This window comes from Orycteropus afer, unplaced genomic scaffold, assembly GCF_000298275.1.
Source record: "Orycteropus afer afer isolate SDZICR_OR568_19922 unplaced genomic scaffold, OryAfe1.0 scaffold00036, whole genome shotgun sequence".
Taxonomy (NCBI): domain Eukaryota; kingdom Metazoa; phylum Chordata; class Mammalia; order Tubulidentata; family Orycteropodidae; genus Orycteropus; species Orycteropus afer.
This window is the reverse complement of record NW_006921623.1, coordinates 12,970,681-12,982,377: the sequence shown is the minus strand read 5'-3', so window position 1 is coordinate 12,982,377 and position 11,697 is coordinate 12,970,681. Positions and strand designations below refer to the sequence as shown.

The 11,697-nt window shown below is 37.5% G+C and overlaps 1 protein-coding gene across 1 annotated transcript; it reads right to left on the bottom strand.

Annotated features, from left to right (window-relative positions):
* Positions 1–4,515: 4,515 nt before the first annotated feature.
* BTG4 (BTG anti-proliferation factor 4) lies at positions 4,516–10,815 on the bottom strand. Its single transcript, XM_007936613.1, has 4 exons — positions 10,643–10,815; positions 9,484–9,621; positions 8,541–8,739; positions 4,516–4,698 (listed from the first exon to the last, which is right to left on the bottom strand). Exons 1-4 carry the CDS (start codon positions 10,813–10,815, stop codon positions 4,516–4,518), a joined length of 693 nt encoding a protein of 230 aa, XP_007934804.1.
* Between the last annotated feature and the right edge of the window lie 882 nt (positions 10,816–11,697).

The window sequence follows — 11,697 nt, the reverse complement described above, 5'->3', positions numbered from 1 at the left end:
ACTGGCAATCAACTCCATGGTGGGATCTACCACAAGCAGCTGAGTAGCTGCCTTTGGGATGTGGTCTGCTTCCCGTACTTAAGGAGAAGCCTTGGGGATAGTCTCTAGCTTATGGCATGCATGGACCCTGCATGTAACCGTGTCACTGTTCAGTAGCCTGCCATGCTCTGCTGACCTCAGGACTTACAATGGACTTGAATTAATGGCTTGCTGTGTGGTTTGGTAACATCAGGACTGTGCCATTTTATTTGTTAACCTTGGGCTTGTTAGCCTCAGCAGCCAATAACTGCTTGAGTGAAGAAATGCCTCTAGCTTCAGTGAGCCAGGAACAAGAGGTAGAGCTGAAGCCCAAGGTCAAGGGGCTTTCACCCAGCCCCTAGAGCCTGGCACTTTGAACTCAAGACTTCTAGCCTCTTGAACTGTAAGAGAATAAACTGTTAAGGCCATCCCATTTGTAGTATATCCTTGTCAGAGCAGTACTAGGTAACCAGAACAATGGGTAAGGGTGAAAATGAAGGACATCCACAGACACAGCAGCACCCTAAAGCTTAATACTTAAACCCTCTTGTCAGTAGTCTTGTTTCTGCCTCTTTTTTTTTTTTTGAGACTCGAACTATGGAGGCTGGAGACCACCACAACCACCCACAGGAGATGGTCTGCTGAGGGACTAGTAAGCTGGTGTTACAGATGCCTTCAAGAAAATCTAGAGAGATTCTCAACTGCCAGGATATAGGGGATACCTTTTTAAAAGATGATAAGCTCACCTATTACACTGTCATGTTAGGTCAAGCTTTCTCTGTCAAAATTGCTGGACTCTCCTGAAAGATACAAAGTGCCCTAAAAAAAAAAAAAAAAAACACCATTACTAGAAAAAAAAATAATAATCAAGATCTGTGCCCAAAGTAATGAGATTAAAGACAAGCTTCCTCTTATCAACACTAGTATGATTCCTGTTGCAGAGTCCAAGTCAGGACTCTCAAAAAGTCGTAACTTGCTGTATTCATTCAGAGCAACTAGCCTAAAGCACAAGTCTGTCCACAAGAAAACCAAGTTGAAATTGCTTCAATGTCACCTACCTCATGGATCCAGAATAAACTAACAGCAGAAACCAGGCAAGAGGACCTGATTGTAGAGAGAGTATGTACAAGAAGAAGGGAAAACTAAAGGTTCAAAATGAAGATGAGAGGGAATTAAAAAATATTTTGGAAAAGAACAAAAAGAACTTAAGTCCCTTGCTAAGAATGCCAGAATATGGAAGAAAATAGAAAAATTTATGAGAGGGTCACAATATGGATTACGGAAATTAATAGAAGTTGCTGAATAACAATGAGGGCCCAACTGGAAACAAACAGCATGGATAGAAATGGATCCAACCAAGGTTTTAGGAATTTCCTAGGAACAATTAGAAGCCTAGAAGTTAGAAGTTTTAGACAAGGGGAATTTTTGGGAAAAAAAAAAAAAACAACATAAAGTAAAACTGGATTACTGAATCTCTATCTCCTAATATCTAATAAAAAGAACTAAAACATCTAACAGAAACAAAATTTACCAGCATCAACCCAAGGTGCATTTCCTCACAACATAAACTTAAAAAAGTAGTGGGCAAAAGAATTCTCACTGATATCAGCAAATTTATAGAAACACAGACTGAAGAGGCATCCTCACCTTTCCCTCTAGCAATTGGTAGGGACTGGAGGCAAGTAGGATGAATGGTAGAGAAAGATAGGTGAGACAGAAAAATAATGACCAGGGAAGATTCTTGGGTAAAAGTATAGGCTCTAAGAATTCACTGTAAATAGAAAATAACAATTAAAAACCATAGGAGCAGGCTAATATAACTCATAGCCCTATCTTTACTTAGCTAAAGGCATGAACTTTAGCACAAAGCATTTAACAAAAATTCAGAGAGCAGAGTTCATTTTTTTCCTAAGATTTCACACATTTCCAGCTGAGTGACTCTCTCCCAACACTTAACACCCTCAGGCTATATAAAAGTGGATTAATATCTAAACCTAGTAGGTAGCACAAATAGATTTTATAAGAGAAAAAGTCATCCACACAATAGTAGAGCAAATAGAAGTTCTAGAGGGAGTGTCCACATTAAACAAAAGCAAGAGAAAATAAACATGGTATATATTAACACTACACACACACACACACAAAAAAAAAAAGATTAGTGCAAAATACAGAAAAATTCAGCAAAAAACAAAATATAACCTAGGGCAGAAGAAAATTTCCCATAATGCCTTGTATTCAAAAAATTCAGTAAGTACATGGGTTCAAACATTCAGAGATAGATGATTAAAACTAGATGACAAGGTAGACTACTGAGAAAGAAACTAATTGAAACCCAAAATATTATCATAGAACTAATAAGTTAGAAACAGTCCAGACAGGGCTGAGAATCAAATTGACAGAAGGCTTAATACAATCATGGCCTCAAAAAAATAAAGATTAAAGTCATCAGATAAAAAAATAGATACAGACAAAAAATGATTCAGCAGAAAGATAAGTATTCCTGAAATGAATGGATGAAAAAAGTGTTCAAAGATAATATTGCAGAAATTTGCTCTAAATATAAATCTGCAGATCAGAAAGGTACAGTGTTTCAAGAAAAGCGATACAGAATGATTGACAGACATGCACTTGAAGTACAGAGAAAGAATTTCAAACTGGCAGGTAAAAATTTTTTTAAAAAGTAAATATGTATGTGCATTGTGCATGTGGGGATTCAGAAAAATCAAGCTGGTCTCAGATTTCTCCACAGCATCATAGAATTCCAGAACACGTTAAAGGTAGTATGATACCTAGAAAGCTGTAAGGGAAAAAAAGGCCTATGATCTTAATACCCAGCCGAGCTGTCCTTCAGGTATAAAAGGAAAGTCTCAAGCACAAATGAACTCACAGAATATAGCACCAATAAGCCATTTGTGAAAAAGCTACTCAATAAAATCCAGCTAATCACAGGTAAATCAAAGTAGTTTCCATACAGAGCAATAGTGTGAAAAGATTACTGGTGAACACTAAATCAGCTTAAACACAGAACTAAGACAAAACAACTATAGAAATAATTGTTTCAGGACTGAACATAAATGTTCAGCTTTGATATTAAACATGAATGAAAGTCAGACACCAAAAGAAAAATATTGTTATTCCACTTTTATGAAATATCCACTTTTATGAAATATCTTCCCCAAATGTATACAGACTTAAGTTTATTGATAGTTACCCAGGGGCAGGCAGGAGAGAGGAGGAAAGGGAAAGTCATTATATAGGAAACACAGAGCTTTCTGTTAACAGTGATGGAAAATTTTAGAAATGGATAATGGTGATAGTTGCACAAAATAATGAACAGAATTAATGTCACTGAATTGTGTATGTGAAAATTATTGACATGACAAATATTTTGTTACATATTTATTTACTACAATAAAAAATGACACAAGAAATGAGGGACAGAAGAAATTAAGAATGCTAGTTTCTGCAGCTTTCTTAACATAAACAATATTGTATAAAATTAAACAGTCTTTTAATGTTTTCTATTATTTTTCAATACAAGAGGTCCTTCAAGAAAGAAAATAGTTTGTGGTATAAAAGCTTAGAAATAGTTCACCAATTCTATCAGTATCACTTTGGGTTTTTTCCATTGTGCTAAGATCAAGTAAATTAAATCCAGCTCTTTTATGACTTGCCTCTCTACTATGGTCTTGTTATCAAATTACTTGTTTGTCTATCAGTTCTTACATCCATGTATCTACATAGGATAACTGAAAAGATGTTTACTATTTAATGTTAATAATGGTAATATCTGAGTAGTAGGAATTTATTTTCTTGGTGTATTTTCCAGCTTAGCTTGAATTCTTTATAATAAGTATGTATTCACTGTTACAAAAGAAGTCATATTTATTAAGCCTATTAAGAGGCTATAAAATGAATCAAATTGTTTTAAAAGATAAAATTCCTGTCTGGGTATCTTTAAAAAAAGAAAGAAAAAATAACTGTAAGAGTAATTTTCAAACAAGCTCTTACTGGAATTATAAAATAGAACAATGATAGAAAGGAATAAAGTAGGAGCCAGAATACTGTATGATCAGTAACCATTCCTGCTAAATGAAAGTCCTCTATTTTAGCTAATAAGTAGGAACAAACTTTTTAAAACTTTCTTGCAATAAACAAATAGAAAAGGATTAAAAACACAGTACATTTATTTAAATTGTTGCTTTTCATAATTAGTTGAATCTTATCACAGTTTGGTATATTCTATTACCTTATTGGGCTCATTCATTAGTGCTATATATAAAACATTATATAAAAACTTCATATAAAATTAAGTATTAAGAACTATATGTACAACTAAGAACAGAGTCTGTATGAGGGATTCACCATTGTGTACTATAATCCCTAATGTGGTTATTTTTTCTGTTTCAGGGACCTCTGAACCTAGATTCACTTTAGTTTAAAATAAAGTAAAGCCACCCCTCTGAGCTCTGCCCCACCTTGGGCCCAGTCACAGCTTTATCTGTTTGTGTTGACCCAATGGTACCTGTCCACCCGGTGTCCTACCAACACAGCAGCAGTCCTATAACTCTTGTGCGATGCATAATAAGCATTTCCTAGGAAGCTGACTTGGCCATCGGTCACATTCTTTTTGCTAGGGATCTGGAGCCACGATTGAAAGGGCTGTTTTAAGTTTTCAACCTGGGTGACAAAAAAGTACAAAAGATCTTCTTTAAACTAATAAAGTAGCTCTAACAACAACAATCACTAAATGGAGTCTGTGGGAAGTGCAAATGGTTAATGCGCTTGGTTGCTAACTGAAAGGTGGTGGTTCAAGTCCACTCAGAAGCACCTTGGTAGAAAGGCCTGGCGATCTACTTCTGAAGAATTTGTCATTGAAAACCCTGTGGAGCACGGTTCTATTATGACCCACATGGAGTCATCATGAGCCGGAACTAACTTGAAAGCAACAGGTTTGGCCTGGTTTTGTTAAAATGATGAAAGACTAAATAGAAACCCCTCTTTGGGTTTCCAAGGCAGTATCACTAAAGAAATAGATTGTCCAACCTTCCTTTTGAGGAGTGGCTGATGGTTTTGAACTGCCAGCCTTCTGGTTAGCCTTAGGCACTACACTACCAGAGCTCCTAAAAAACAAACAAGAGTTTATCTTAACTAGTAAAGAAATGTCTGCCTGGAGCATTATGCTCAATTAAGAACTATCTATATGGTATCAACTTGAAAACAGCAACTCAAAAGATTAGAAAGCAACTGTAGGGACAGTGAATTTATGTTAATGTGGGAGGAGCAACTCAGAAAGGAGGGTAAGAATGGTTGCACTACTTGAAAAAGGTAATCACTGTCACTAAACCATACATGGAAAAGACTGTTGGGTTTGTATATGTTTTGCTGTGCGTGTCTCAACAAAACAATTTTTAAAATGAAAAGTTTAGGAGTTCAAATGCATAAAAATCAAAGCTGACAAAAATTATGTTAGGAAAAGTAGCTAGCATTCAGGGTAGTGAAAGTCACTTCATCCAACCAGTTGACCTTCAGTGCAATGATTCATGGTGACTCCATGTGTGTCAGAGTAGAACTGTGCCCCGTAGAGTTTTCAACTGTAATTTTTTTCAAGAGTAGATCACCAGGCCTTTCCTTTAGTGGTCCCTCTGGGTAGACTCCAACTCCCTGTCTTTTGGTTAGCAGCCAAATGAGCTAGCCATTTGTACCACCCAGGGACTCCTAAGTCACTTCATAGCTTTTACCAAAATTAATTCTTTAATCCAACTAGATTGTTTTCAAAATGCATTTATTCAAATTTGTATATTCTTGGGTTTTCTACTCCTCTACCCGACCCCTGGCCTCCTCAACTCAAAACTGTCTTGTCATAATCTCTGGGGCTGAGGCCTATAAATATCCATTTTAGACATTCCAAATGACCAAATAAAGATGTTTTACAAATCACACTTTGAAAAGAACTGCTCTAGAAGAACATATTTGACTGCTAAGGGAGCTCTGGTAGCGTAGTGCCTAAGACATATGACTGCTAACCAGAAGGCTGGCAGTTCAAACCTACCAGCTACTCCTTGGAAGGAAGGTTGGGCAATCTACTTCCATAGTGATACCACCTCAGAAACCCAAGGAGGGGTCACTATGAATCGAAATCAACTCAACAGCAATGAGTTGGGTTTTGGTTTTTAGAAGAACATAGATGATGATAGATCTGATCCCTAGGTGGAATAAGACCTTTCTAAGGAGCTCTGGTAGCATAGTGGCTAAGACAGTTGCCTGCTAACCAGACGGCTGGCGGTTCATACCCACCAGCCACTCCTCGGAAGGAAGGTTGGGCAATCCTACTTCCGTAGTTGATACTGCCTCGGAAACCCAAGGAGGGGTCGCTATGAGTCAGGTATGACTCGACGGCACATAACAACAACAACAAATATAAAAGTACAATCAGGGCCAAGTACTTAACTACACGATTTCAAACTTCTGTACATGTAAGAGATCATTTATAAAACGGACAAATTAGAGCAAAATATTTGCCCTCAACATGGCAAAGGGTTAAAATATCCCTGACCTATGAAGAACGTATAATAATACACTAGGGCTTCATATGATAAACGAGTGAAGAGAAAATTCATAAGACAGTAAGTGCCTAAAGCATTTGGGCACAGGTTTTTTTCAAATGTTATTAATAATAAGTGTTCATAATATAGATACCTTTTTTTAATCAAATTATCAAATTCCCAATTCTAGGGAGTGGGAAATAGTAAAATATTTACTGTCACACAAACCTAGTGAGACTTCATATAAATATGCTTTCTAGAAGTTACTTTGGCCATATATTAGCAACCAGTAAGATGTTCATACCCAGCAACCTAGTAATTCTATGTCTAAGAATCAAATCTCAAGAAGTAACTTAAAATCCAGACATCCCTGTATAAATTATAAGCTTTTTTTAAATCACAGCAATGTCAAAACAATCTAGATGTCTGCCCACAGATTAGCTAAATTACAAGAGCAGCAAATGAATATCAATGTAATTATTTAACATTTAACATGTAAGTGTTTAAGAAAGCATACAAACAAGTGCATACATAACATGTTAAGAGATCCTCCCTAGATCAATGTTTTTCAAACTGTGGGTTACCATCACTATTGGCTCATGAAATCAGCTGAGGTGGTTGACATCATCAATATAATTTCATAGAGATTGTTGGAGGCATTGCACCTAGTACAGATAAGTACTCTTTTGTGAACCTATTTCAGATGTAGATACATAAATATTTCCATGGGTTGTGTTGAGGGGAAAAAAAAATGAGAAAAATTTCTTTGGTGACAGGGTTACAGATGTTGGCCTTTCCTGAATATTTCAAATTTTCTACAAATGGTGTTATTTTCTACTGATAAAAATTAAGAAAACCACTAATTTTAATATGTAGGTCTGAAAGAATTTAAGTAGAAGGAAATTTGCATATGTTTAAATACTCTATAGGAACTCTGGTGGCATAGTGGTTAAAGCTTTGGGCTGCTAACCAAAATGTCAACAATTTGAACCCACCAGCCACTCCGCAGGAGAAAGATGAGGCAGTCTGCTTCCATAAAGATTTACAGTCTTGGAAACTCTATGGGGCAGTTCTACTCTGTCATATAGGGTCACTGTAAGTCAGAATTGACTTGATGGCAATGGATTTAGGTTTCGGGAGCTGTTTTTGAGGGGTAGGCAGTAAAAACTCTATGAAATAACATGACTATAAAACATTTTATATATCCCAAGCAATCACTCAAGAAAGAACACTACAGAAAAAAATCTTTTGTGAAAATAATAAGTGTGGTTTTTTAAATCTTTGTAAATTTTTTTTCTTCCCACATTTTGTTTTTTGTTTCACATTGATGTTCTGGTTACCTACTGCCACTCTAACAAGAATATACCACATATGGGATGACCTTAACAAACAGGAGTTTATTCTTAAAATTTGGAGGCTTTAAGTCCAAGTTCAAAGTGCCAGGCTGTAGGGGCTGGGTGAAAGCCCCTCAACCTTGGGGTCCAGCTCTGCCTCCTGTTCTCAGCCCACTGGAGCTAGAAGCTTTTCTTCATTCAGACAGCTGCTGGCTGCTGAGGCCAAGAAGCCCCACGATTAACAAGTAAAAGCACAGTCCCAATGTTACCAAACCACACGGCAGGCCAGAAACTTAGGTCCATTGTAAGTCCCAAGGTTGGCAGAGCATAGCAGGCTGCTGAGCAACGACACGGCTACGTGCAGGGTCCAAGTGTGCCATAGGCTAGAAACCATTCCCAAAGCTTCTCCTTATATACAAGAAGCAGATCACAACCCAAAGGCAGCTACTCAGCTGCTCACAGTAGATTCCACCATGGAGTTGATTGCCAGTCTCATCATGGGGAATAACTACCACCAGCTGCCCAGCCACTCAACCAGGCCCAGCCAAGTTGACACACAAATATAACCACCACAATTGCGTATATTCTTTTAAAAATTAAAATAGAAAAAAAAGGCATAGAGAAGAACTGGAACACACTTTACCTGATAGATACTGTTTGGGTTGCTGACCTTAGGAATTATCTGAGGTTCATTGCTATAACTTTCTTCATCCGAGGAGGTGCCAGAAGAGTAGTCTACTGTGGCTCTATTAACAGCATGACTGATCCGTTGAGATAGTTCCCATCCTTCCCATCTGCTTTTAAAAGATGCAATTGTAAATGGGTGGTTTTTCTCACCATACCTAAGAAAGGAAAATTATTCATTAGGGATTCAACTTCTCACAAATTCTCTCTGAAAACAACTCACTAACTTCTATGAAGGAGTATTCAAAAGGGATAGGTCTATAAAGTTGGAATGGCTTTACAGCAAAACTAATTGAAGGACATCATGACCTCCAACTAACACACTGTCATAATTGGTGAGGGTAGTCTGTAAGTGCTATTTTGGCTAATTGTTTAGAAAAAGACTAGCTTCTTTTGATTCAATGAGTGGACTGAATTATGCAATAGTAGATAAGTCCTTTCTCCCCTTGGAATTGCCTAAAATACTTAGAAGTTATAAGCTACAGTTTGTAATAAAATTTTTGTTTCCCACTCTGAATGGAAATCTGTATTGTTTAGGTTTACATCTAAACTCTTAACTAGCCTGGGTCTTCATGCTAATGCTAGGCTGGGGAGCATAATTTTTCCAAAGGTCTATAACAAGTTGTCATAGAGTTGACTCTGACTTGTGGTAACTCCATGTGTGTCAGAGTAGAACTGTGCCCCATGGGGTTTTCAATGGCTGAGTTTTTGGAAGTACACCACCAGGCCTTTCTTCCTAAATGTCTATGGGTGGGCTCGTCCTTCCAACCTTTTGGTTAGCAGCTGAGCAAACTATTTGCATCACCCAGGGCATCCTACAAAGGTCTATAGGACTCACTTAATAATTTAAGGTGTTCAGGCATCACAGAGCACCCAAATCCAACTCCAATGAGCTCACTCACCTACAGCACACTTCAAAGGGATCTACCCAAATGGTCATCTCCTTTGGAAGTCCCAGGTGAGAAAAATCCACACTACTTTCAGCACAAGCCCTTTCTAGAATGGGATCCTTATTCTGAAAATTGTTTATCCTGATACACCTTAACAAGGAAAAGGAAACAAGGACAAGACAAGTGCTTTACCAGGATGATCATGGTGTAGGCAGACTGCTCCAATACACAGCTCCCCACTTCCCACCACTGCCCCCCTGCCTCCTCCCAGTTTACAAGTAAAACAGCTTTATATGCAGTGACTAAGAATGTGTGTTACTAAGTCAATAAGTTACAAATATTCCCTGCATATCTTTCATGGCAAACACAAGTAGATATTTAACCCACCTCACATAAGGGTGTTTTGGTTCTCTAGTGTCACTCTAACAGAGGATATCACAAATGTAGATGGCTTTAACAAGCAGGAGTTTGTTCTTATAGTTTAGGAGTCTAGAAGTCTGAGTTCAAAGTGCCAGCTCTAGGGGCTGGGTGAAAGCCCCTCAACCTTGGGCTTCAGCTCTGCCTCTTGCTCCCTGCCCACTGGAGCTGAAGATGTCACTTCACTTCGGCAGCTGCTGGCTACTGAGGCTAACAAGCCCAAGGTTGACAAATAAAATGGCACAGTCCCAAGATCATCAAACAATACGGCAGGCCACTAACTCAAGTCCAGAGACAGTCTCAAGATCGGCAGGAAACACGGTAGGCTGCTGAATGAAGACTCAGCTACACACAGGGTTCAAGCATGGCAAAAAGCTGCAGAAACCTCTCTCAAAGCTTCTCCTTATACACACTTGAAGCAGACCACATCCCCAAGGCAGCTACTCTAGCAGATTCTACCATGGAGTTGATAACCAGTCTCATCATGAGGAATAACTACATCCAGCTGCCCAGCCACTCCAAACCAGGCCCAGCCAAGTTGACATACAACCTTAACTATCACCAGGGGATTTGCTCTATAGTATCCAATTACAATATTACCTACCACATCTTTTCTTTCAAGCCTATGTTCAAGCAAATGAATTTGGGCCTATAAAATTTTATTTATAGATGGACAACATAATCATTGCCTTTCCCTAGCAGATGGCTGACTGGTTGTTAAGGTACCATTTACGTATCACATATTCGCTCTTACCTGAAGGCTTGCCCTTTGGAAGGACAATCAGAGTGCCAGTGACTTCTGTATGTTTCAAACAAGATCATCATCAGCTTTTCTGCAAAGTCTTCTATTTGCTGCTTACTCAATTTATCATGTTTTTTCACCAGTCTTGTGATAAAGAAAACAGTTGTTGCAATTTCATCTCTCATGATTCAAGAAAAAAAAATAATCTATGAGGAGGTCTGTCAACCATTAAAAGCAAGAAGAAATTAAAGACAAACAAGGATTTAACTTATTATCAACATATACTTGTCACTTGGAACTTTTATACATCTTAAATTGAAAGCAAAAATCCTCTGCTAGATAGAACTCCTTAGTGAACGACCTAATCATATCAACATTATCAGTTAAGAAAACGTTTTTCAGAGAATACCAGTTCCTCAAAGCAGCCAGTTTTTAAAGTTTTTCAAAGGAAAAGACTATCTCTTCTAAAAACTTGAATATGCTTACAAACAAATGAAACATCATTACACAACCTAAATCAGAAAGGTACTGAGATGAGGTAATAAATTACACCAAGTAAAAATATGCTTAAAATATACTTTTTAAAAAATGTATTTACAGAGAGCAAAGCCATTTCAGAATACAATTGTTCTAAAATGTGGCACTCAGATTGCACACTTTAAATAAAAGTTCAGATTAATCAAACATATACTACACTTACCAGCAAAGCTCTTTAGCCACAATAAAAAAAGGGGGGGGAAGGCAGAGTTAAAAACCAACGTTTCCAACTCCTACCTATACGTGTTTTGTTAGTTTTCAGTAGAAGTTTATATAAGCCAAGGCCCCAAAGGCTGATGGGTCTTTAACCTGAAACTAGTGCTGTCCATTAGGAAAACCTGATCACTTTTCCCAGGTCTTCAACACATTGCTGTTTGGCATACATAGATTGGGTTACTTATTTTATTTAAAATTTTTCAGGCTGGATTTATATTTCATACTTTTCTATCAAAATCTTATCTTTTATGACATAGATTGAGAGTCAAGTCTTCTCCTTCCATATCCTAATATCCTATATTCCAATAATTTCA

Coding starts and splice junctions, on each gene's coding strand:
- BTG4 (XM_007936613.1), bottom strand. CDS start 10,815: ATGAGAGATGAAATTGCAACAACTGTTTTCTTTATCACAAGACTGGTG. Junction 8,740..9,483: donor CCCTTTGAAGTGTGCTGTAG/GTGAGTGAGCTC, acceptor TTCCTTTCTTAG/GTATGGTGAGAAAAACCACC. Junction 4,699..8,540: donor ACCCAAACAGTATCTATCAG/GTAAAGTGTGTT, acceptor TTTGTCACCCAG/GTTGAAAACTTAAAACAGCC.